At 46.5% G+C, this 24768-nt stretch overlaps 1 protein-coding gene and 1 long non-coding RNA gene across 2 annotated transcripts in view; both read right to left on the bottom strand.

Annotated features, from left to right (window-relative positions):
• The window catches only part of LOC129393271 (uncharacterized), a 146325-nt gene that overhangs the window by 42354 nt on the left and 79203 nt on the right, over positions 1-24768 (bottom strand). The window lies entirely within an intron of this gene.
• The window catches only part of LOC129393262 (tubulin beta-8 chain-like), a 60806-nt gene continuing 49428 nt past the window's right edge, over positions 13391-24768 (bottom strand). The window contains 4 exon segments of the mRNA XM_055093546.2: positions 13391-18321; positions 18324-18404; positions 18900-19010; positions 19089-19197. Of these exon segments, the coding sequence (XP_054949521.1) occupies positions 17351-18321; positions 18324-18404; positions 18900-19010; positions 19089-19197 (1272 nt within the window). The 3' untranslated portion in view covers positions 13391-17350.

The following is a 24768-nucleotide window of genomic DNA, read 5'->3' as shown; positions in this document are numbered from 1 at the left end:
GCGTCAGGAACCAGGGCCAAAGACCAAATATTAGAACACAAGATGCTCCTACTGTTCAGGAAATTGTAATAGTTTTAGGAGCTCTGTACCAGGAACTGCAGACACAGACCAAACATATATTTCTTATTAAGTCCCAACCTGGAATCTTGATCAAGAATGAATTCCTTGTTCCCAATGGTACAAGGGATGAAATAAATGGCAGATAGATAGTAGGAGCCAGGTTCCTCACTATTACAGTGAGAAGTTACAGATAAAAAATAGGGAAGCCTAGAATGATCTCTGTCATAATGAGTCAGAATATATATATACAACATAAGTATAAACTCACATTTAGCTTAACATATACACAGATGGTTCCACATAGAAACCTTTATAATTAAGTGGGTACATATAAGTTAGAAGACACACATATATTTCTTTGCACTGTCAGCTGTAAGTGTCATGATGCAATGACCACATTTAGTGTCCAGATGTAAGTTTTTCATACCATTCTCTAACAAAAGAAATCAGGGCTATTAGAAGAAATAGCTGAAACTAGGACTGGGACAGAAAATATATGAGCCAGGGTACTTTTGAAGTAACAGAAATACATTATAAAAAAAACATGAAATTATGTAAAAGGAGCCAGTGGAAAGAGCTACCAATGGCCACAGGTATGAACAAAGAGCAACAAAATACTGTAGAATTAGATAACAACCAAAAGATTAAAGTAACTATCTGTGGATCCATACTGGTATAAATAAATGATTAAACAGATATGCAAATGGGCTGAATAGAAATCTCTTATACAGAAGAATTCCAAATACCTGATATAGACACTCAGCCATCAAGGAGGTGGGGCTAACTCCCCATTCCTTAAGTATGAGCTCTGCATGATGACTTCCTCCAAAAGCATACATACAATATAGACATGGGAAAAAAGTAACTTCACGGTGAAAAACCTGAAAACACTGCCTCAACCAAGTGATAAAAGTTAACATTAATGGTGATAACGCATCTTGAGAGCATGAAGTGACTAGACTAGCACTTGCAAACCAAAAATAAAATTCAAAGATCTTTCCCACAACCACCTCTCCACCAGGGGACACCAAAGTTAACCTGGAAGACTGGTTCAGGCTATGATGGGAAAGAGGTGGTCAGACATTCCTCAGTATGCCCTCCTCCCTTTTGGAATTCAGGAAAAGCCAATCAGCATTTAACATCAACACGACCTTAAATCTGATAAGAAACATTTACAATCTATTCTCTCTGAAGCCTGCTACCTGGAAGCTTCATCTCCATGATAAAACCTTGGTCTCCATAACCCCTTATCATAACCCAGACACTCCTTTCTATTGATAGTAAGTCTTTCAACAAACTGCCAATCAGAAAAATTTTAAATGTACCTATAACCTGGAAGCCCCACCCCACCCTAATCCTTTGGGTTGTCCCACCTTTCTGGACCGAACCAATATATATCTTAAATACACTTGATTGATGTCTCCTATCTCCCTAAAATGTATAGAACCAACCTGCACCCCAACAACCTCGGGCACATGTTCTCAGGGTCTCCTGAGGGCTGTGTCATGGGCAATGGTCACTCATATTTGGCTCAGAATACATCTCTTCAAATATTTTACAGTCTTTGACTCTTTTTGCGGACACACTACACATCTGCTCTGCTTCCCCCAAACCCCTAAACCCAGGCTGATTATGAGAAAAACCCCAAGTAAACCACAATGGAGGACATTCTACACAATACCTCACCAATCCTCCTAACACTGTTTCAGGTCCTCAGAAGTAAAGTCTGAGAGACTGCCACAGCCAAGAAGAGCCTGACATGATGACTAAATGTCCTATGGGATCTTAGATAGGATCCTGGGAGAGAAAAAGGCAGAACTAAGGGAAACCAAATAAGATGTGAGCTTATTTAATAATATAGTAATATCCAGTCATTAACTATGACAAGAAATGATATAAGATGTTGGTCAGGAGTGGTGGCTCATGCCTGTAATCCCAGCACTTTGGGAGGCTGAGGCGGGCAGATCACCTAAGATCAGGAGTTCAAGACCAGCCTGGCCAACGTGGTGAAACCTCATCTCTACTAAAAATACAAAAATTAGCCGGGTGTGATGGCAGGTGCCTGTAATACCAGCTACTCAGGAGGCTGAGGCAGGAGAATTGCTTGAACCTGGGAGGCGGAGGTTGCAGTGAGCCGAGATCATGCCACTGCACTCCAGCCTGGTTGAGACTCTGTCTGAAAGAAAAAAAAAAAAAAAAAAAAGATGTTAAACCTATCTGATACATGTTGATATGTTAAAAAGAGGGGAAACTAGGTTGCGTCTACATGGGAAATCTGCATTTTCTTCCCAATTTCTGTGTGAATCTAAAACTAATTTAAAATAAAACCTCTATTTAAAAATTGTAATTTTTTCAGATATCTGCTAAATTATTTCTACTAAAAATTAGTAATTGGCAGTAACTACTCCTACTTTTAAAAATAAGAGCATTCATGATACTGCAAAGTAAATTATACAGACTAATACATACTTTCAAAGAAATGCCCCTTTTACATGTTTTATGTTAAGATAACATATATGTGTAAACATGGTCGTATCATTTTTCTTATGGTGTAGTTCACTCTCTAAGAAAGCTGGTCATCTTAGAACCAGGGAAAAAAATTCACATTTTGGAGACTATTTCAATTTACGGCTGGATGCTTTCAAAGTATGACTTTGTGAAAAAAAAAAAAGTTCAAATTGATTCCTTGTGACTGGATCACTTATTCTAATGAATGCTTGCCTTTATTTTGTTTCCCAGCATTTCTTTCAGCTACGATACAACAGAAGCAAATATTTGCCACTGGAAAAAATATTCAAAGACACTCTTAGGTTAATCTATAGCTGATGACAGTCAGTCTAGTCTACATAGCAAGCAGCTTCAAGATATGATTATTTAGCTAAGCGGGAAATGGGACGTGACTGCTGCCTCATTCCCACGCCTCTCTGGACCTGATAATTTAGAGGAAGCTCACATTTGCAAGATAAACATTTTCTTTTCCTTCTCAGTATTAAATATGCTGTCACAATAGAAGAAAGCTTTACTGACTTCTTAAATGATGTGTTGAGACCGGAAACCTAAAATGATAGTTACTGAGAATAGTGCTAAAGCCCTAAGTTTTTAGTCACACCCTCACCTAGGTAGGAACCTAACCAAAAGGGGAGAACTGTTGAACAAATTACGGGAGGTCATTGTTTTGGTCACAACTCCTGCATGAGGCCACACTGAGCAGGCAAAACCAGAATGGAGACACTCACGCTGAATGACACACAACGAAGCTGAAACTTTAAGGAAGTAGATAGATCCCAAAAGAGCTCCCTTTTTCCTTGAAGAGATTCCAGTCTACCTGAGTCAGCATAAAGAAGTCCCCTCTGCTTTAATTCTTACCAAAACAAGTAACTTGAAGTAATCTGATATTAACAAATCAGTTGTTATTTTCTATTGCTCTATTTCCGCCTTACACAACACAGTGTTCTGCTATTGCCCAGAGGGCACTGAGACCAAATAAAAGTTGAAAATGCCACACTGAAAGCAAATAAGTCCTAATAACTCAACTTACAACGATAACAAAGAGTGACACCAATGCCCAAAGTTTTGATCAGTATCTCAAAATTGAGAGGCTGACCAAAAGGGAGGAATTCTTACATCAAACAACATTTGGGCTTTAGAAGCCTCCCAATGAGTCCTTGTAAAGAGTCGCGGCCGGGCACCGTGGCTCACGCCTGTAATCCCGGCACTTTGGGAGGCCGAGACGGGTGGCTCATGAGGTCAGGAAATCGAGACCATCATGGCTTACAAGGTGAAACCCAGTCTCTACTAAAAAAAAAAATACAAAAAAATTAGCGGGACTTGGTGGCGGCAGCCTGCAGTCCCAGCTACTCGGGAGGCCGGGACAGGAGAATGGCATGAACCCGGGAGGCGGAGCTTGCTGTGAGCTGAGATCGCGCCACTGCACTCCAGAGCGAGACTCCGCCTAAAAAAAAAAAAAAGAAGAAGAAGAAGAAGAAGAATCGCAACCTACTTTACTATAGAAACAAACTGAAAACCTGACTTGGGAATGTATCATTGTTACAAATAGCGGCGGTTCAGCCAATCACATCAGCCGAGTGTCAGTCAATGGCCGGCAGCCAGCTGTTCAAAACAAGTTCCAAGAAGGCAAATCCGGGCTGTAACCAGGTCTGTAACCAGGTCTGTAACCAATCCAGCCACCTCTATACCTCACTTCTGTTTTCTGTATGTCACTTTTTTTCTCTGGCTATAAATTTAACCTGCACATATTGTGTGGCAGATCATTCTGAACCATTTTTGGTCTGGACTGCTGCCTGATTCTAGAACCACAAAAAAAAAGCCAATTAAGATCTGCAAACGCACATTTGTTGTAATTTTGTATTTTAACAGTTGTGCCCTACAAAAGACATTAAGCTGAAATTAATCAAAAATCATTTACGGTCATGATTAGGTCATAAAAAATTGTCAAACATAACAATTCTTCAAAAAAAGCTAAAAAGTATTTTTTAAAAATATTGTTGATGGAAAAAAGAGTGCAAAAGTAGATAGGAAAATTATGTACAAAACTAAAAACAGAGGAGAAATTAAAAGTCAAATAATTGCATCAAACTGGAAACCTAGAAAAAATGGGTGATTTCCTAGTAAAAATACACATTAACAAAATGGGCACTGAAATAAGGCAACTATGAATATACCAATTAGCATAGAAAAGCTAAGAAAGGTCCTTAAAGATCTCCCAGTGGAAAAAGGCCCCAGGACCATCTGGGTCCATAGCTTAGTGTAAGCTGACTTAACTAAATGTGATTTTACACTCATGCATTGCATACATATGATGGTGGTCCCATGAGATAAAAATGGAGCTGAAAAATTCCTTCCTGGCCATCTTGTCATAAGCTCATGGCTCAAAGCATTACCTTTTCTCTGTTTTGATACCATGAAAGGAAAATAAATCTCAGGACCCCCAAATCACTAAGCCAAGGGAAAAGTCAAGCTGGGAGCTCGGTCAGGCAAACCTGCCCTCATTCTATTCCTAACTAAGATAGCTACAAAGATAAAAAGCTACATACCTCACTCACAATTTGCCCACGAAGAATTTCCTTTTGGACAAAGGACAGACAGCACTCAAAGTCATCCCTCACCTGAGACAGATGCATATCTGATTGCTTCCTCTGCCCTATTATTTATGTAAAAATGCAGATTCATTGAGCCAGACTAAATTGTGTATTCAGTGGAAGGCTGATCAAGGATTCAAAAGAATGCAACCTTTTGTCTCCAACCTACTTCTGACCTGGAAGCACCCCCACTTCCTGCTTCCAGTTGTCCCGCCTTACTGGGCCAAATGACTGTATATCTTACACGTCTCATCTATTCCTAAAATGTACAAAAGCAAGCTCTACCCTGGCCACCTTGGACACATGTCGTCAGGACCTCCTGAGGCTGTGTCAAGGGTGTGTCCTTAATCTTGGCAAAATAAGCTTTCTAAATTGACTGAGACCTGTCTCAGATATTCTGGGATCACAATCTACAATCACCATGGTGTTATAGTTGACTGCAGCATTCAGTACAGAGACATGCTGTACAGGTTCGTAGCCTGGGAGCAATAGGCTATACTATGTAACTTAGGTGTGGAGTGGGCTACACCATTTAAGTTTTATAAGGACACTCTACAGTGTTCACACAAAGATGAAATCACCTAAGGATAGATTTCTCAGAAAGTATAACATCGTTACGAGATGCCTGAGTGTACTTTAAATGGTCAAAGCCTAGGAGAAAAAAAGAAACTTAACTCTTGTTATGGGTTAATAACAAAGCTTAAGAGAGTTAACATAGTTCATCTAATCTAAGATGCCAATGATTAAAAAACATTATTTTATGCACCATCACAAATAGGTTGCCAATTAAACCGACTTTCTGAATAACACACAAATGTGAATTTACTTCTATTAATGCCAGGAAAGTAAAATGAAAAATAAATTATGGTTTTGACATGTTAAAGCAAATAAGGCGGGGGTTAGCCTGAGGCCTTCCCTAAGCAAACAGAAACCGAACTTGGAGGCATTTGAACTGACTTAAAAAAATTAACAAACCAACCACAGTCAATGCCAAAAAGCTCAGCAGCCAGTTGGCTGTATGACTAGGGACGCTGAGGGAACCATCCCCACAACAGGCGGTCGCCTAGCTGGAGCCACTGAGGAGCCTCACTTAGGGGCCACCCTAAGAGCTCAAAGCCCCAAGCCGATTTCCGTTCTGGTGCTTCCTGCGTGATTCATGAACCATTCCTTTGCTGAAATAAACTCCGCTTAAATTTATTTTACCTAAAATCCTTTTAACAGACAAAGTCCAGTATTTACACTGAAAATACGGTTGTGAAAACTCACATCTACATCTGCTCTTCAATATTTTTCAAGTACTTTAACACTCTAAGAAAAACGAGCCACTGGAGCGCAAATAAAAGCAAATCGTGGGGTGCGCGTCTCCCTGGGGCTCTCCATGTTGCCCTCAGGGTTTCTCCCTTCTCTGTCCCGGATCCACCCCAAACAAACCCAAATTGGTCAAAAATTAAAAAATGAAACAACTCAGTTATGCTATAATAATGAATAACAAAGCCACTTAATGATGGGCCACTTTGTAAAATAAAATAAATACAACTTGAGAAAATGGAGCGCGAGGCAGCGCGGCCTCCTCAACGCTGAGCCGGGACAGAAAGCTTTTTCCTCACCTTTCCTCGGGCAGCCTCGGGGACCATGAAGCCACAGCTTCCCCAGTCGTTCCTGAGGAGCTGAGGAGAAGGAGGCTGGGTCGTCCCTGGCCACGGTCCCCAGGTGTTCCTATAGAGCCAGCGGCGTCTCCCGAGTGGGTCCTGAGGAGGAGGAGGCTGGGTCCTCTCAGGTGTCCCTGTAGGGATGGAGGCGTCTCCTGCGTAGGTCCTGAGGAGGCGGCTCGGCTCCGCCCCCTGGAGCCGCAGGGCGTCTGTGCCGGAACCCGGGCGCCTCTTGAGGTTCTGTGAGGCGGCATCGCGCCCCCTGACGGCCGTCGCAGGCGGTGCAGGATGCTCAGGTGCTCGCGGTCGAGCTGTGGCCTCGCCCCTCCGGTGAATCTCCGAAGTTCACTGTTCTGACAATTACTTGCCATGACTTTTGAAAAACCAGCTGAGGCCGGGCGCGGTGGCTCACGCCTGTAATCCCAGCACTTTGGGAGGTCGAGGCGGGCGGATCGCGAGGTCAGCAGATCGAGACCATCCTGGCTAACACGGTGAAACCCCGTCTCTACAAAAAAATAAATAAATAAAAAATTAGCCGGGAGTGGTGGCGGGCGCCTATAGTTCCAGTTACTCGGGAGGCTGAGGCAGGAGAATCGCTTGAACCCGGGAGCGGGAGGTTTCATGGAGCCTCCTCTAAACAGAAAAGACCGACCCCCAGTCAGTGTTTTATTTTCCCTGATGACCGCAGGCCATGAACTTATGGAACAATAACGTAATTAGGCTCTTGGACCCAGGGAAGTAGCTCCATGCCACCTGCCCTCATTTGCTGAACATTTTGGTTTCTCGGATCTGCTACTCAGTTTCCAGTCTCTTCCTCCCTGCCAATGCTGCCTGCGTGCCTCTTCTGCAAGCAGCAACCGCCTTCCACCTTCCATTCTCTACTCTTTAGCCATCATCTGGCTGGACTTTTCAGAACGGACTGCAAAGGAGAATAAACTGGCTGAGTCTGAGGGTGCACTCACGTGCAAAGTTGCAAGCTTTAATGTACCCATCTTGGCAGATTTTGGCTCCTTAGAGTTCTTTCTCATTTGGGGATCTCATGTGCCCTCTCATGAGGTGGGCTCGCTGACTGTCTGCGCTGGTGGCATCTGGCAGCACCTTGTCAAGTGCACCTAGGTAAGAACCTGGCTGCACCTGATGCTTAGCCAAATGGGGAGCCCACAGTTCTGTGTATCAGGTGATGTTTAATCTCTGGAGGTTAATGAACGTGAGGGAGCGATACTGTCTGGGACTGTCCACATATTGCGTCTGAGTCACTGAAGGAAAAGAATGTAGGGTCTGTTTGCTGGGACTGGACACCTCCATAATCACATGCTCCGTGAACTGCAGGCAGGAGATCTCGCTTTCTACCTCTGGGATGGGAGTGTGCAGTTTCAGAGTGAGACTAGCTCACACAACTGACTCTTTATTTGGGAAAGAGAAATGAAATCAGATGCAGCAATTTAATATCCACTAAGATGATATCTTAATCACAAACACTCTTCTGGTTTTTAGAAATGTGAATGTTATTTACACTAGGTTAAAAAACCTGAATATCCAACAGCATGACACCGACTAAAGAAATACTGGTGCACTCTGGAACCTTGCACACCACTTATTGGCATGGGAACAATGGGAACACGCCTATGCAAAGATGTGCATGGAAATTAGAAGAATGCAACACTGTAGAACAGATGTGACTAGGTGCATGATCAAGAGCACACAAGACCAAGCCTGCCTCTTCACACACAAGACCGCGCCTGAGTCTGCACCACGTGACGGGACCATTGTGGAGCAAGCCTGGGAGATTCTGATGTAGGCAGCAGAGGCGTCACTTAGGGACCAGACTTCAGTGGGAAACCACCATCTCCTTCCAACCCAGATGCACTTCGTGGGAAACGCGAGCAGATGAAGGTCATGTAGGAGATGAAAGAACTCGCTCCCCAAGCCCATAGGCCTTTGTCCTCCACCCATGGACCGAAGCATCTTGTTAGATGACGGCCGCCCGCAGCCAGGGCCAGCGGAGAACCTGCCATGGAGCAGAGGTCCGTAAAGAACTGCTGACTGTCACTGTCCCTACTTGGGGGCCACTGGGGGATCTGATGCATCTCACTACCCTTTGTAAAGGAATTATTGAAAATGTCAGCCCTCTAACAAGGCATAGGTTGATTAGTTACAGGATTTAACATTTCTATTTTAAAAGGCAGCATTGAAGAATGTCTTTACAAAGGCTGTACAAAGCCTGCCATATTCTTTGTCACACAGATTGACTCATGTGCAATGCAGCCATTTGATGAAACACTGGCATTTACCAGATGTAAACTTATTAGCAGACGACAACTAGAAATAGTGTGCTGGATGTGCCCGTTTATTTATATGAATATAACCATCTCTCTAGATGCATCGAAAGATACACAACATGAGATCCACTTTATTTCTACAAGTTTATGATCAGGTGGTCAGGACAGGGAAAGAAGAGGAAAAAACTTTAAATCATGGACCTTTATTCTTAGACACCTTTATCCTACATACACAAGGGACATGCATGGTTGAAATAACGGAAACAAGGTGGATAAAAGTGAAAGTAACTTAAACTACTTTACCCAGGAATGCCCAATTCAGATGCTGCAGAGAAGAGCATGAGAACCGGGTGTCTTCAGGACAGGTGTGCATCTGGGAGCAGAGTGGGCATTCATCAGCAGGGAGGAGCAAGGCCTGGGTCGGGGGACACTGGGGCTGCTGTCCCAGAGGCTGGCAGTGTAGCCCTGAACCCCCAAGACTTCACTGAGTCTCCCCTCAACCACCTAAACCAGAATAAACTGATGTAGCAGGACTCCTCAAACACTGTGCAGGGTCTCCATGTCCTCGATGGCCCCCGATGAGCCACAGTACCCTCAGGTCCTGGTGAAGGAGCTGGTGCTGCCTCCTGCCTTTCCCCACATGGGGTCCTGCAGCTCATCCCACACAGCCTCAGATTCCCTCTACAGAACCTGCCCACAGATGTCTTCCGAGACCGGCAATACTGGGAGGCCTGTGGCCCAGACCCAGGAGGAACCAGCTGAGAGGCTCCGTGGAGGTATCGCTGATGGTGTAACCAGAATGAAAATGCCCACTTCTGTTCTGCTCCCTGAGAACAACTGTCAAGCCAGCATGAGTTTCCAGTTGGAACTTTTCCTTTTCTCCCCATGCTTGTCGCTGTTTTAATGGACATTGCCTGGCTATTAAATCCCCCGATGAACTCACTTTGAAAATTATCTATTGCACTGGGCACCCTTTCAGGAATCACTGAGTGTTAATTTTCTCAGTCTGAGTGATAATTTATGAGTCAAACAAGGACAGATCTGAAGCCAGAGGCTGCTCCTGTTGGAAAATCCCTGAGGATGATGTTCCGGGGAAGCCTCCAGCCTTGGGAGTCCCGTGGAACTGAGCCAGCCCAGGTCATGAAGGGAGCTGGTGCCAGACACTGACTGGGGACCTGCTGGCCTCTGGGCAGACCGCTCTGTCCCTGCACCTGGCCTGCCAGGTATCCCTGTGCAGTCATACCAAGTCCTGTGCTCAGAAGGGCCCCAGAGTAGTTTAAAGTTCTGCTGCCGCCCCTGGAAGCTCATGATTTTGAACAACAACAACAAAAAAAACCCCACGTTTTCCACTCAGCCCCACACATTATGTGGCCTGCGCAGCTGTCAGGCTGTGGCCACAGTGCTGGCATCTCTCACACAATGAAGGCTGCTGGAGTCCTGGCTTACTTGTTTTGACTCTTTTGTGAGGCCCACACCTAAGCTAAACACTCACGTGCCCCCATGCTGACTCCCCACACTCTAAAGCGTGAATCTGCCCCTTCAGCTGGGAGAGGGTCCTCATGTCATCTGGGTTTTCAGAGAGAAGGTCAAGGGAGCCTGGGTTCTAGTTCTTCAGTAATCAAGAGTAAGGGTCTTACCTGTTCACAGGTCCCTGTGGCTGCTTTACAGAAAGCAGGAAGTGGCCACTTCAGCCACACGGCTGCATTTCCAGCTCAGTCCAGGCAGAGCTGCACCCTGCCTTGCACCTCTGCAGATCCTGAGGGGAGTCCTTAACTGAGCCAGGGCGAGTCCTGGGGGCACTCTGCCCCTGTGGACACTGCCCCTGGGCAGGCCCTGAATCTCCTCTGCTCCCACACTCTAGAGTTCAACAGGTCTCAGGGGCTCTGCCTGAGGACTGCCCTTCAACCAGGTATTCGTAATTTCCCCAAGACCCAGGCTTGCTGAGTCACTCAGTTACCTGAATGCCTTTTTCACAAAGGGATGACTGTGCTGCTCCGTCTTCCTTCTTTTTGTTTGCGAGGCCACAGGGAAATCTGGATCCTCTGGTGAAAAAGCAAATCCAGTTTCTTCTTCTTCTCTTCTTCTTCTTCTTCTTCTTCTTCTTCTTCTTCTTCTTCTTCTTCTTCTTCTTCTTCTTCTTCTTCTGCTGCTGCTGCTGCTGCTGCTGCTGCCGGTTCTTGTAAATGTCCTCACTTGGTTTCTGGGCAGCAACTTCCTTGACTTGACTGGGGAGCAGATCTGAGCTGCATTTACCAGGCCATGCCCAGGGGAAGTGATCAGTGTGGGACCGTGAAGCTGGATTTCCCCAGGAGCTCCCTCCAAGCTTCTGGTATGATGATAAGACTCGGGATGAACCAAGGATCTCGAACCATGGGACAATGTGAAGTCTAGACCCAGTGGAGGAAGAGAAAGGCTACGGGAAGGGCAGGCTTCACTTTACTGAGCATCCGCTACCTGCCACACAGTTTCACGTGACTTATTCTGTGTGTTTCTCACAGCACCCTTGAGAAATACAGACTACGATCACATCTTTTACATAAAAGAAAACCACCATCCAGGGAGGCGAAGTCCCTTGCTCACAGACTGTCATGTGGGAAGCTCTCTGGATGCAGTGATGTCCTCCAGCTGCAGTACCAGGCAAGCTGTCCCAGAGTTCATGGAGCGGAAAGGCTCGAGAAGCAACTGAGGATGCTCGAATCACAGGTTTATAAAATCCATTCGTAAAACACAGCAAGAAGCTGAGGGAAGGAGATGGGAGGGCCGTATGACCTGATTCCTGTGCTGTCAACATTCATCGGTTCTCTTCTTTCTCTGCTAGTCAACCTCACCCCCTCAGGTGTGACCACGAGGACCAGAGCTGAGGTCTGGGCAAGAGTGCTCACAGCTGAAGGGCTTATGACACACACCAGCTCAATGGGACAGACATGGGACAAGTGTGCCTGATCATGGTGGAGTTGCCAAGAAGCAGCTGTCGCACTGCCATGGGTTCTACGTGTTTCTTGGGCAGAGGACGCATGCGACCAGAATGGGCACCAGGAATGGTGGTGAACGAAGGCCCCATGGTTCTGCATGTTTAGGTGTCTCTTGTATAAAGGCACATTGTGAATTGAACATTTAGTGCCCAGGAGCCTCATGCATATTAAGTATCTCTTGGCCCTTGTGTCTCTTCCTTCCCACATGTAACATACCTGTTCTCTGTAACTATCTATTCTGAACGTATCTAAAAACCATGTCTTGCCTGTGTTATACAAACCACATGCATACTCACGTTCTCTGATGTAGCTGAATGTTTCCTAAGGCCAGGGCACATTTCAGGGTCACATAGAGTGGAGAGAGGGACCAAAATAGCCTTGCTCTGTTTGACTCCCAGCCGAGATGTCTGCTGGGCAGCACTGCCTCTGTAGGCTCTAATGGGGGAAGGGAGCTCAAGGGAGCCTCTGGGGCTGGGCAGGCTACCAGAGAGTGTGGACATTTGGGTGGACCCTGACGGAGGACTTGGGTTTCCTTGGGAGGAAATGTCAGGAAGGGCATCTGGGGCTGAGAGCACTGTGTGAGCAACAGAAGGAAGGAAACTGTGGCTGGCTGGGAAGGGATGGTATGGGGGACAGGGTGAGACTTCTGGCCCTGGGTGCTCAGATGAAGACCTGGGGTTGCCTAGTGGCTGGAAACACACACCAGCTGTGGCAACTTGACCTCTGGGATGTGAGTGTACAGGCAGCTGCTGAGAACGGCTGTGGATTTGGAGATGTGGCTACAGGGAATGGGCAATGGATTCATCTGGGAATTCTGCAGGCAGTGGCCCATAGAGGAAACAGCCTGGAAATGAGACTGCAGATACGTGCTAAAGAGGCTGGAGGAACAGTGACCCCAGTACAAGTTTATGGATCTTATCCACAATCTAAAGAAATGGAGGCCAAATGGCTTTTGAAATTCTAAGATACATGCAGAGGAAGAGTAATGCTTCATGGGAGAGCCAGACTCTTACTGGCAGTGACGCTACACAGTAGAGCTCTGTTCCTCCTGCCCATGTCTGTGGTTGGGGCTGGGGTAGTGCACAAACATGACGCTGATGAGGCCCAAGCATTGTTGGAAAAGAATTCAGCAGCTGCCACAAGAATCTTGAATCCGTGGGTGAAGACCTTGACTTTCTCTGGGACCAATGTGGTCAAGAACAAAGTAAAATCATGACAACAAACACTGTTCAGTTTTCCAAATATAGGCTATTTTAAATACTCTACATTTACCCTCAAAGACTGACATAACTTAGAATAACTTTTATAACAGCAAGGATGAGAACTAAAACTTAAATTGTAAATACAATTTTATTTATAAAAACAAAGTTAGCTTCAAATATTTTATGAACTAGTAGAATTTTAACCTTTTGTCACATTTCCCAACAAAGTAAATAATTCTTTTTTTCACTTCTAGTCTGTCAGAAGAAAAGTCTTAGCTGAAATGGCCAGAAACTCTGACGCACACTCCGGAGGCTGCTTCCGGGGCACCTCGGCACGGCCGCTTTTCCATCCCGGCCCTCACTTGATGAGGTCCAGCAGGGTTGAAATTGTTTGACATGCTTGTTCCCAGTGCGGTAAAGAAATAGCACTTGAATGTAAATTTAATTTCCTCAGCAAGGCCATTTTTATTTTTTTTTTAATTTCTGCAGAAAGGGTACACTCACCAGCAGTTTTGCCACAAGAGTATACTGAGCAAAGGAGACAGGGTCATTTATAACCTGACGCATCCACCCTACTGCTGTGTCCAGTTTCCAGCGGCTGGAACGGGACCTCACATTCTGTATTTGTTCCGATTGGCTAGCAACTTAGAACTTTTTTAGAGAGGAAAAGGCAGAGGAGAACAAAGGAAGGAGGAAGTAACTTGTGGAATGCTGAAAAAAGTAAAAACACCTTCGAATAAAGAAGAGGAACAGGCAATGACCTAAAGCTTGCTTGGACTAGTATAAGCATGCCAGGGCAAATATTTAGGCTAAATTGTGGGAGCTAAGAACATAAAGTACATTGATTTCTTTATTAGGGCTAGCAGATATTTAAGAATGTTAGCACAGGTCTTTGAATAAATTTTGCTTCTAAGAGAAGTTACTATTTATTTCTAATGAGATGGGAAGGAAAGTCTTTGAAGAGGAAACTCTACTTTTTACAGAAGTAGGAACTTAGACTTACAGTTTGCACATTGACAAACTTGTTTTCCTTCCGTACACGAGGGGTTTATGATCCTCTGTTGCAACTGATTTGTCTTATGTAACTTCAAGAGTTACTCGTCAACCTACTTACTATTCTGGACTTTTCGGGAAATGGCAATTTGCCTTCCTATTTAGTGGGAGGGATACTGAGACTGCACTTTTTCTTACCCCAAGAAGTGCACAGTGTCATTGCAATGTCAACATCAGGGAGATCTCAGCCAGTGTGAAATAATTAGATCGTCCACTCAAAATTCTTAGTTACATCTTTTTAATATTTTCTTCACACTTCTTAAAAGCAGCTTAACAAGAATTGCATTAGTCAGGGTTTTCCAGAGAAACAGAAAAGAGAGGAGGAGATGTCCAGAATTGTCTCGTGTAATTACAGAGGCTAGAATCCAAGGAAGAGTGGCTTGAGTCCAGGGGCAGAATTCCCTCTTCCCCTGGGAGGTCAGTATTTCTTCCTTTAAGGCCTTCAACTGATTGGATGAGACCCACCCACATTATGGAGCATAATCTGCTTTACTAAAAGTATACTGGCTTAAATGCTAATTTCATCTGAAAAATACCACAGAATAATGTTGACCAAGTACTGGGAGAGGCCTTTTCCTTCATCTTTTGGTAAATTGCAATCCCTGGGTATATTCACATTTGAAACTCAAATGTGGGCATTGGCTACTGCAGGCCTTTCCCGGCTCAATGGAGTGCAGACAGGGGAGGCACAGGAGTGACTCCATTGTGTGAAGAGAAGACTGATGAGGGCCCGTGTGGCACCTCAGGTAGGGTCTGCACTGTCTGGACTATGGTCAGGCCCCTGCCTGAGCCAGCCCTGCTCTCCAGTGTCCCCAAGGAATCCCTGAAACTAGCATCTCATGGAGGAGATAGACGATGCAGGAGGTCCCCTGTGCCCAGAACAAATGGTACAACAAGGCCCCTCTGTTCCCCAAACTGGTCTCAGCAAACTTTCCCCACAGCTTGGATCTGGGCAGGTCACAGGGCCCAAACCTCATGACCAGCAGTGCTGGACCAGGGGGCTAGAAGGGCAGGTGGAGCTCTCTGACGACATTGTGGAGAGGAAGGGTGCCAGGCAAGGGGTGTCCAGGCAGGGTGTGTCCAGGATACTGTCCTGAGAGCCTCTCCAGGGACAGGTGCCCTTAGGGGCAGAGAAAAAGGCAACCGGGGAGACCAGAGGAGTCTGATGCAGATAAGGAGGGGCTCTGTCCAGTGATGTTTCTCCACAATGAGCTCTCCCGAGGACAAGCAGCCTGCTTTATAGGTGAACCCCATTGCACAGTGAGAAGACGAAGACTTCGGAACTCAGTTCCCTAGAACCTCTTCTCTCCCTGCATAGTCCGGCCCTATTGGTCCCTTCTGGTCTTGAAGGTCTTTAATGGAAACAAACCGCAAGGCCAAGGCCAGACCTGCCTGCCCTTCATGCCCATCTCCACGCAGCAGTTGAGTGTGGACTCTGCCTCCCCTGTCCCCCGAACAGTGAGTCCCCACCAGCCCCTCCAGGGACACAGTGCCAGCTCTGCAGCCCTCCCATCCCTCTGTCCATTCTTCTGCAGGCAGGATGGGCACTGTGGCTGGAGGAAGGCTCCTGATCCACTGCTTTGGGGGAATCTCTGATTTAGCACTCCACAGGGAACCCAACAGAGATCCAAAGCTGAGTACTGATTCAGAGAAAGAACATTTCTGCTAAGCTTAGGGCCTCAGGGAGGACAGATAATTATCTAAAGTTGACAGAACAATCAATTTTCTGGGTCTGAAGTTTACAAACAAAATCCCTCTCCTTTGAAGGCAGATTAGCCGTGGAAACACCTTCTACATTGCCTGCCTAAATGGTTTGTCTCTGCAATCAATCTCTCTATTCTTTCAAACAGAATTAGGATAATTTGCATAATTGTTTCTTGTCTCAGAGAAATCTTACGGGGAGGCTGTCTCCAGATAACCAGCAGCCTGGGCTCCAGGCTGGGTTGTTTCCCGACGCCAAACCCACAGGCAGCCTTGCGGTAAGGCTCCAGGCTCTAGAGCCAAAGGCTCTAGGTCAGAGGCTCCACCTGGGACCCCTGCGCCCTCCCTGCCAGGGCGGCAGAGGGAGCCACATCCCTGAAAGCCTCTGGCTTAGGGACCTCAGAATTCCCACCTCTGATAAGGTAATGAAATGAGCCAAAGTTGGTGAACAAACTGTGAACAAACTGGCCTACAGTGGCTAAAACCAGAGGGAGAAAAATAAGGTGATAAACCCCAAAAACCAGCCATCCTGGGAAGTTTCAAGGGGCTGCATAGGGTTCTACATAGGGTTCAGTGCATGTCACAGGCCCAGCAACCACATCTGCAGCCCCCAGGACCTAATCCCCTTCTACATAGGGTTCAGTGCATGTTAGCAAACACTGGGCTCGATTCCTGCCTAGTCCCTGCCAGATATCCCATGCCCACCTCATTAAGAGAATGAGGCCACACAATCACACCCAGGCCATCGTGGTGATGGAGTGGCTGGGGTCCAACTTGCACACCCTTCATTGCTGGTTCAGAGCCAGCTGTCTGACCACATTCCTACTCCAAGATGGGACTTTGGGGACATTAAAAGGGGTCAGCGACCCTGGTGGACAAAGTTCCAAAACATGGCCAGCTGGTCCCCTAGAAGTTTGGTACATGGGATAAGCCAAGGCTTTTCTTCAGGAACAGGTTTTCCACCACGTCGCTGCCCAAGGCCCAGGGCATCCCCAAGTTTGCGTGAAGCCTGCCTGCCATGTCCACAGCCCATGCTGAGCCCTCCTGGAGCCACTGGAATGCTTGTTCCTGGGCATGTGATAAGCCCAGACAGCTTCCGCCTTGCAGGACAACTGTGTGCATCTGGCAGCAGTAGCCAGAGGGCCCATGGAAGATGGAGGTGAAACCAGATGCTGTGAGAACACTTTATTAGGCAAAACCGCATACTATACAAATGCTTTAAAATGCAGCAGGAGATGTGAAGACACAAATGAACAAGCGCATAGTGACACATGGCTGTCAGAACACAGGAAAGAATCCACACTGCTTCCCCCCTTTACCTAGAAAAGGAGAGTTCTAGGCCACCTCCTCCTCAGCACACTCCTCATCCTCCTCCTCCTCCGCCGTGGCATCCTGATATTGCTGATATTCAGGCACCAGGTCGTTCATGTTGCTCTCGGCCTCGGTGAATTCCATCTCATCCATGCCCTCGCCTGTGTACCAGTGGAGGAAGGCCTTGCGCCTGAACATTGCTGTAAACTGCTCTGAGACACATGTGAAGAGTTCCTGGATGGCCGTATTATTCCCAATGAAGGTGGCTGACATTTTTAGCCCCCGGGGTGGGATGTCACAGACGGCTGTTTTTACGTTGTTGGGGAGCCAGTCAGCAAAGTAGCTGCTGTTCTTATCTTGAATGTTGAACATCTGTTCATCCACCTCCCTCATGGGCATGCGACCCCTGAAAATGGCAGCCGCCGTTAGGTAGTGGCCGTGATGGGGGTCACAGGCAGCCATCATGTTCTTAGCATCAAACATCTGCTGGGTGAGCTCAGCCACAGTCAAGGCCCAGTACTGCTGGCTGCCCCGGCTGGTCAGTGGGGCAAAGCCGGGCATGAAGAAATGCAGCCGGGGAAACGGAACCATGTTCACGGCCAGCTTCCGCAGGTCAGCATTCAGCTGGCCCGGGAAGCGCAGGCACATGGTGACCCCACTCATGGTAGCAGACACCAGGTGGTTCAGGTCACCATAGGTGGGTGTGGGCAGTTTTAGGGCCTTGGAACATATGTCATATAGCGCTTCGTTATCTATACAGAAGGTCTCATCCATGTTTTCCATGAGCTGGTGGACTGAGAGGGTGGCGTTGTAGGGCTCCACCACGGTGTCTGACACCTTGGGCGAGGGCAGGATGCTCAATGTGTTTATGATCCTGTCTGGGTACTCCTCCCGGATCTTACTGATGAGAAGGGTACCCATCCCAGACCCAGTCCCCCCACCCAGGGAGTGGGTCAGCTGGAAACCCTGCAGGCAGTCACAGCTCTCAGCCTCCTGACAACGTCCATCACTGACTCCATCAGCTCCGCGCCTTCGGTGTAGTGTCCCTTGGCCCAGTTGTTTCCGGCCCCACACTGACCTGTAAGACAGTACAGCCAGTCACTCGACGGCCAGGTATACGGTCATCAGTGGTCACCACCATAATGCAGAAAGGGCCAAGTGTCACATGTGAGGTGAAAGCACCATTCGCCCTGCAGGTGGAGCAAATGAAACCCGCTCCCCCAGAGTTACAGGACAGCAGCTTCCCCTGTTAGAAATTAAGACAGGAGTCAAACCTGAGACGGGCTCACAGACCTCGCTGCAGGTGGCTCCTGCCCATTCTCAGGAAAGGCAGTAGCCACGACCCCAGCTCAGCTCCCGACAAGGACATCAGTAGCTCCTCACCTTGAGGAGACACCCGGGCCTTCCTCCCGAAGCCCGTTTAGGACAGGCAGATTGAGCGACTCGACTCGGCGGATAGGAGGGTGTTCAGGGGCCCTGGCGCCACAGTTCCCACAGGATGACCTTGGGGTGTTCCTAGATTTTGAGCTGCCCTGGCTAAGGAGCCGCACCCCAGTCCTCGCCCGCAGCTCACCGGAAATGAAGTTGTCTGGCCTGAAGACCTGCCCGAAGGGCCCCGAGCGCACAGAGTCCATGGTGCCCGGCTCCAGATCCACGAGCACAGCGCGGGGCACGTACCTGCTACCTGCGTGGGGAGGGAGGGCATGAGCGAGGGGAGAGCTACGTTCCCAGGAGGGCGGTGGGGGAAGGACGAGGGTCTCACCGCTGGCCTCGTTGTAGTACACGTTGATGCGCTCCAGCTGCAGGTGGCTGTCCCCATGGTAGGTGCCAGCGGAGTCGATGGCATGTTCATCAGAGATCACCTCCCAGAACTGCAACAGACAGGAGGGGCCAGACAGGCCGGGGCTGAGTCACGGAGGCGCCCCAGCCCCTCTCCCACCCCCACCCTCATCCACACCCCCATCCCTAGGCCGCCCTGTCCCTGGGGTCCACCCCAGCCGCCTCACCAGCCGCCCAGTTCCACCGTCCCCGACAGGGAGCCCAGGGGCCGCAATGCAGGGGCACCGCTCCCGCCACTGCCAACATCTTCCCCGGCCACCCGGTAGGCCCGGGCTGGGCCCTCAGAGCCCCGGCTGCCAACCTTGGCCCCGATCTGGTTCCCGTACTGCCCGATCTGCGTGAGCACAATCTCCCTCATGGCTAAGGCAGGATTAGGGCGGCAACAGAAGCGCGAGAAGGAGGAGCAGAGGCGCAGCGACCCAGCCCGCCCTCCGCTAACGCTTAAATAGCCCCGCGTCCACCTCCCTCAGCCTCCGATTGGGCTCCCAGAATAAGCAACAGCTTTACTTCCACACAGGTGCACCCACCTGTGAATCCCTTGGCGTTGAACGTCTGTTGGAGAACTCAGGTATCCTTGCTATGGTCCCTTCCACGTTGGGGAAAGCTGCTCAGCTGAAGAACTTCCTCCCACGTCTTTAGTAAGACTAAATTCCTAGCTGAGCTGAAACTGATTTTTCCTCCCATGTGGGAGGGGAAGACTCTTGTTTCCATATTCACAGAGTGCCTTTGCACCTGTCCCAGATTGATGACATATTTTTGTAACCGATGAGTCTTTTCATCTATTAGGAGATCTGTGGTTAGGAAAGGCCTTCCACATGTTAACTCAACAGGACTTAATTATACGTTTTACTTTGGAGCAGTTCAAACCCGCAGTAAGCTATGGGTGTTAGAGATAGTCAGGCCTCTGATTTAGCTAGTCTTCTTTAGGATTAGCCCTTTCACCTTTCCAGAGGACTGCGGTCTCCAGCAGAGTGAAGGTAATATTGGATTCTTAAAGCTGAGGATAGGTGTTGGGTTACGCCTGCTGTGAAAGATGGGCCATTGTCACTTTGCAGGCTTTTGGATTACCCAAACTGAGGAGTTATTTCTTCTGGTAAACATTTTTCAGATGGGGTGGGGAATGCCTCGATCTAACCAGTGAAGGTATCAGTAAGCATTAGCAAATATTTGAATCTCCTGCAGAAAGGCTTCAGGGTAAATTAGAGTTGCCAGTTCTCATGTAGATAGGTTCCTCAATTTTGGACAGGTTTAACTGGAGAAGGAGAAAATTGCTGGCCGTTTGGGTCATGTCAGGCACAGAGCTCACAGGGCTAAGTCACCTGTTTTAGTGTCTTGAAAAGATTTACCCCTATAAACAAATGAGACATTAACAGAAACAAAGAATCCCTTCTAGGGTGAAAAGAATCATGAAAGTGCTGAGTTATACTCCTGTGTTTGGTACTTGGCATTAGTAATTTATTACCATCATTCAGCCCGAGGGGCCCTGGACTGAAATGCAATCCCTGGACCATTTTTGTTCTTCTTCAGGGTATTCCGGCCCAGTTCTATGTATGCTGACCAGCACGCCCACAAGCTTCATTGGCCCTTTCAGTGCAGGGGCCTTGGCTGTGGCATCTACAAGGGCATTTCCTTTTACATGGTCAGTCTCTCTTTTGATCTCCTCTGCAATTAATTATAGTCACTTTTTGGCAGCAAAGCAGCATTCTAACAAGCTCAAAATCTGAATGATGTTGTATGGAAAAGCCCTTTGGGGTCAGGAGTCCCCACCCATTCCAAATTGCAGCATAAGCATGAAGCACTAAAAAATCAGACTTGGAATCAGTGTAAATGTTAACTTTTAAATCCTTTCCAACTGCAGGGGCCTAGTAAGTTCAATTAACTCAGCTTTTTGAGCTGAGGTCGAGGCCAGCAAGGCTTGTGCCTTGATTCTCTTGTGCTGACTACTAATAGCATATCTAGCCCTCCTGTTTTCCTGATGCATAAAAAAACTTGCATCTGTTAACCACTCTTCCTTGGGATGGTCAAGGGGCTCATCTCTCCTACGTCTGGCCTGCTAGAATAAATTTGTTTCATAACCTGTGACATGCTTTGGCTGTGTCCCCAGTCAAATCTTATCTTGAATTATAGCTCCCATAATTCCTACATATCGTGGGAGGGGCCCAGTGGGAGGTAATTGAATCGGGGGATGGGTCTTTCCCATGCTGTTCTCGTGACAGTGAATAAGCCTCATGAGATCTGGTGGTTTATTTATTTATTTATTTTTGAGACAGAGTCTTGCTCTGTTGCTCAGGCTGGAGTGCATTATCGTGATCTTGGCTCACAGCAACCTCTGATTCCCGGGTTCAAGCGATTCTCCTGTCTCAGCCTCCCGAGTAGCTGGGATTACAGGTGCCCACCACCATGCCTGTCTAATTTTTGTACTTTTAGTATAGACGGAGTTTCACCATGTTGGCCAGGCTGGCCTCGATCTCCTCACCTCAGGTCATCCACTGCCTTGGACTCCCAAAGTGCTGGGATTACAGCTGATGGTTTTATAAAGGGGAGTTTCCCTACACAAGCTCTTTTGCCTGCTGCCATGTAAGAGATGTGACTTTGTTCCTCACCTGCCTTCTGCCATGAGTGTGAGGCCTCTCCAACCACGTGCAACTGTGAGTCAATTAAACCTCTTTTTTAATAAATTACCCAGCCTCAGATATGTCTTTATTAGCAGCGTGAGAACAGACTAATACAACCTGTATGCCAGAAAGGCTGGGAGCACCTGTGGACTCTGACAGGTAAGTAGCTGGGTTTATGGTTTGCCAGGCTTTAAGGGTTATGTCTGGAGGGTCGGTCTAGCAATAAGGCCTCACACTTTCATAAATATTCTCCTATTATCCACTGGTGCCCTTTAGCTTCTAGGACCACCTTCCCTTGTTGTGGGGTCAAAAACCTGTAGGTGCTGTTCTAATGTTAGTTTATTAGCTTTGCCAACTAGAAAAGTGGTAGCAGCAATAGCTCTAAGACATCAAGGCTAAAAGTCAGAGGATCACTAAGGAAAGTAAAAGCTAAACTGTTTGGGGCCTCTTTCCTGGGGCAGCCTCCAGACTACTGCAAAACGGAGGCGGTGGGCAGAAAGGCAACAATATGCAGAGCACTCAGGTGAGGGACAAAGCACAAGGTGGACAGTCCAAAAACAGAAAGTGGCAAACATCTTGTTTAGCCAAATCCATTCTTCTCAATATTCCCCAGGGCCTCTAACCCTGTGGGCTTGGCCTCTAATCTGAGTATGACACCCCCAGGTCTCTAACTTTGGGCTGAGTCTCTCACCCTAATATTATACCCTAGGGCCTCTCACTTAAGTAATAGTGGGTAATCATTCTTGCCAACCTGAATGGCTTCGCGACTCTAAAAGACAGCCCACTTGCCAGCTGAATGATTCTATGTGGATTGTTTTCCTTGGAGTGGGGGTCTTGTCTTGGTGTCCCTTCATGGTGTTGCTGAAAGATTTTGCTGGAAAAGAGGTTCCTGATACAGACCACAAAGTAGGATTCTTAGATCTTGTGCAGTAAAAAATTTGAGGTGAGTCAGAGAGCACAGTGAAAGAAGCAAGTTTATTAGAAATGACTCCATTACAGAGTTGGACATCCTCAGAAAACAAGAGCAGGAATGCATTGTCTTTTGTTAGTGTCTGTACTCTAACTATAAAGAGAAAGAGTTATAATTACACTTGGAAGGTGCAGATGTACTCACTAAAGTCGGGGCTATTGGTTTTAACAGTGACCATTAACCCGTTAACCTAAGCTAGCTCGTTAATATTATCTTTAACAAAAAATGCTGCACTCCTAGGACATTTATACATTTTTCAGGCTTGGTGGAAGATGTCTTGTATGGCCATAAATATTCTGCAATTGTAATCTGTGGCCAGTAAAAAAATGTGGCTATTTCCAGACCATAGGTATTAACCTTCTAGATGCCTTGTGAGTACCTAGCTACTCATATTAAGATAGAGAATTCTAGTCATGTTTATTAAACTAGAAGCTTGATAACCATGAGTTCCTCTAACACAGCAAGTCTACTCCTCAAGGAGAAAATGCATTTCTCAGGAATTTTGTGCATTTTGTATGGTGGCATTTGGTATGTTTACCAAAATGGCAGAAAAGAGTGAAATTAGTCCTCAAAGATTTCTCAAGATTGGATATAAAGTAAACAAAATGATTATAGTTAATATGCAAGTTGACACAGTTGATATGCAAAAGAAATTTTGTTTGAAACACAATGAGATTTTTATTTTTATTTATTATTATTATTTTGAGACAGAGTCTTGCTCTACTGCCCAGGCTGGAGTGCAGTGCACCATCTTGCCTTACTGAAACCTCCGCCTCCCAGGTTCAAGTGATTCTCCTGCCTCAGCCTCCCAAGTAGCTGGGATTACAGGCATGAATCACCACACCCAGCTAATTTTTGTATCTTTAGTAGAAATGGGGTTTCACTCTGTTGGCCAGGCTGGTCTCAAACCCCTGATAACAAGTGATCTGCCCACCTTGGCCTCCCAAATTGCTGGGATTACAGGCATGAGCTACTGCTCCCAGCCACAATGAGGCTTTTAAATAATTCTGATTTCCTGCTGTTGAGCAGGGAGCTGAGCAAATTCAACAGATCATGAGCCTAAAGTAGGAGAAGACTGAGGACAAACTCTAGAACACATGTGATTACATTAATTACAATGGAAACCAAATCAAATTTAATAAGGCCATACCTCTTAGTTTCAAGATGTTTCCCCTCATTTTGAAATGTGGTGTTATTCAGTGGAAAAGAAAAATAGTGTTTATCTCCAGAGTAAAGAACAGGGTTCCCTGCAGGGACTGACTGACTGAGAGCTATGGCTCAGGATTAAAAATTCTCTTTTTTCCACTTACAAACTAAAAATTAATTTCTAAGCCCCTATTGACTAAATGGACCCCCCTTCTTGGATAAGGACATTCCAAAGTTACCCTGAAAAGCTAGTTCAAGCCATGGGTCACACCTGCCTCGTTAGACTCTCCTCCCTTTGGTTTTAATTGTAATTTTTAATTAATTTTTATGGGTACATAGTTGGTGTATATATTTATAGGGGTACATGACATACTTTGATACAGGCATGTAACAAGTAATACATAATAAAAAACAGGGTATCCGTCCCCTCAAGCATTTATAGCTTGTGTTATAAACAATCCAATTATACTATTTTAGTTTTTATAAAATATATAATTAAAATTTTTTTTACCATAATCACCCTGTTGTGCTATCAAATACTGTCTTATTCATTCTTTCTAACAATTTTTTGTACCCATTCCACATCCCCACTAACCCCCTGTTCCCCCACTGCCCTTCCCAGCCTCTGGTAAACACCCTTATACTCTCTATGACATCAATTATTTCAAATTTTAGCACCCACAAATAAGTGAGGACATGTGACATTTTTCTTTCTGTGCCTGACTTATTTCACTTAACATAAAGCCTTTCAGTTCCATTTCTGTTACTGCAAATGACAGACTCTCATTCTTTCTTATAGCTGAATAGCACTCCATTGTGTATATGTACCACATTTTCTCTATCCAGTCATCTGTTGATGGACATTTAGGTTT

The sequence above is a fragment of the Pan paniscus genome, chromosome 8 (genome assembly GCF_029289425.2).
Source record: "Pan paniscus chromosome 8, NHGRI_mPanPan1-v2.0_pri, whole genome shotgun sequence".
In the NCBI taxonomy this organism is placed as follows: Eukaryota; Metazoa; Chordata; class Mammalia; order Primates; family Hominidae; genus Pan; species Pan paniscus.
This window is presented reverse-complemented; position numbering and strand designations above follow the sequence as displayed.